The sequence below is a fragment of the Fukomys damarensis genome, unplaced genomic scaffold, assembly GCF_012274545.1.
Source record: "Fukomys damarensis isolate Sample0158 unplaced genomic scaffold, DMR_v1.0_HiC HiC_scaffold_18, whole genome shotgun sequence".
Lineage (NCBI taxonomy): Eukaryota > Metazoa > Chordata > Mammalia > Rodentia > Bathyergidae > Fukomys > Fukomys damarensis.
In genome coordinates, this window is record NW_022900930.1 from 42,687,120 (window position 1) to 42,688,476 (window position 1,357).

General features: G+C 49.7%; 1 protein-coding gene across 3 annotated transcripts in view; it reads right to left on the minus strand.

The window, feature by feature from the left end:
- Gfra2 (GDNF family receptor alpha 2) overlaps positions 1–1,357 on the minus strand; it is a 93,068-nt gene that overhangs the window by 53,969 nt on the left and 37,742 nt on the right. For all 3 annotated transcript variants that reach the window (XM_010624547.2, XM_010624558.2, XM_010624554.2), the window contains one exon: positions 243–597. In XM_010624547.2, coding sequence (XP_010622849.2) covers positions 243–597 — 355 coding nt within the window. The remainder of the gene's footprint in view (positions 1–242; positions 598–1,357) is intronic.

Below are 1,357 nucleotides of genomic sequence, written 5' to 3' on the forward strand. Positions count from 1 at the left end.
GGTGGGTGGGTGGGTGGATGGGTGGATGGATGAGTGGGTGGATTGATGGACGGATGGATGGATGGATGGGTGGATGGAATGGACAACTGATTTTGCACATATCCAAGTGATGGAACCTGTCTGACACCTTCTGCTGGGCTGAGTCATAACCCATTGGGATGGCCCAGTGGGTGTGGAAGAGAGACAACACCAGCCCCACCACAAGCACCCTGAAGCCAACAACCCAAGATGCATGCTCTTACCGGCACAGGTGATCAGTTCGGCACAGGCTGCGGAGGTCCAGACAGTTGGGCTTCTCCTTGTCCTCATAGGAACAGCTGGGCAGGATAGTCTGCCGGCGGCGCTCAGCACATGCCTGATCTTGGCAGGAGCAGAAGAGCATGCGGTAGGTGTATTCGCTGGGCACGCGGTCAAAGAACTGGCGCAGGGCCTTGTGGCACTTGCGGCGGTTGCAGCGCTCGGTGGATGAGATCTCGCGGTTGCAGATGGAGATGTAGGAGGAGCGCAGCTTCTTGCAGTTGTCGTTCAGGTTGCAGGCCTTGGCGGCATCCAGGCAATGGTTGCTCTTGGCACTGACAGCCGGGTCTGCCCCCGTCCCTGGAGGAAGGAGGCAAGCACAGGTCAGAGTCCCACACCGGCAAGGGCGGACACGGCAGCCTGAGATGACTGTGCTCTCGCGCGCTTGCTCTTTGCTGCAGCTCCTCATCTGTGAAATGGGGATCACGTCCCAAGGCTGACCCCCAAGGCTGCAATAAAGATTGAAAGAGTTAGTAGGCGGGCCCAAAGAGAATGCGGGAACAGTCAGGCTGCACATCTGGAATCCCAGAACTCTGGAAGGCTGAGGCAGGAAGATTACTAGTCTGGGCCCAGTCTGGGCAACTTAGTGACACAGCAAGATGTCATCTCAAAATATTTTTCTTAATTTTGTTTTGAAGACTGGGGATGTAGCTCAGTGCAATGGCCCTGAATTCCATCCCTGGTACTGCAAAAAAAAAAAGAAAGAAAGAAAGAAAGAAAGAAAGAATGAAAAAAAAAAAAAAAGAAAGAAAGAAAGAAAGAAAGAAAGAAAGAAAGAAAGAAAGAAAGAAAGAAAGAAAGAAAGAAAGAAAGAAAGAAAGAAAGAAAGAAAAGCACTCAGGACAGCACCAGGCATGGGGTGAGCAGCACATGCAAAGGGCTGATAGGCTGGTGACTGCTAATCCAAAGAGTCTCATCTTAATAAATGAAACAAAGAGCTGGTTTTTTGAAAGAATAAATAAAATTGACAAACCCTTAGCTAATCTTATCAAAAAAAGGAAAGAAAAGGCTCAGATCCATGCAATTAGGAATGAAAAAGGCGAAGTCACAACAGATCTGA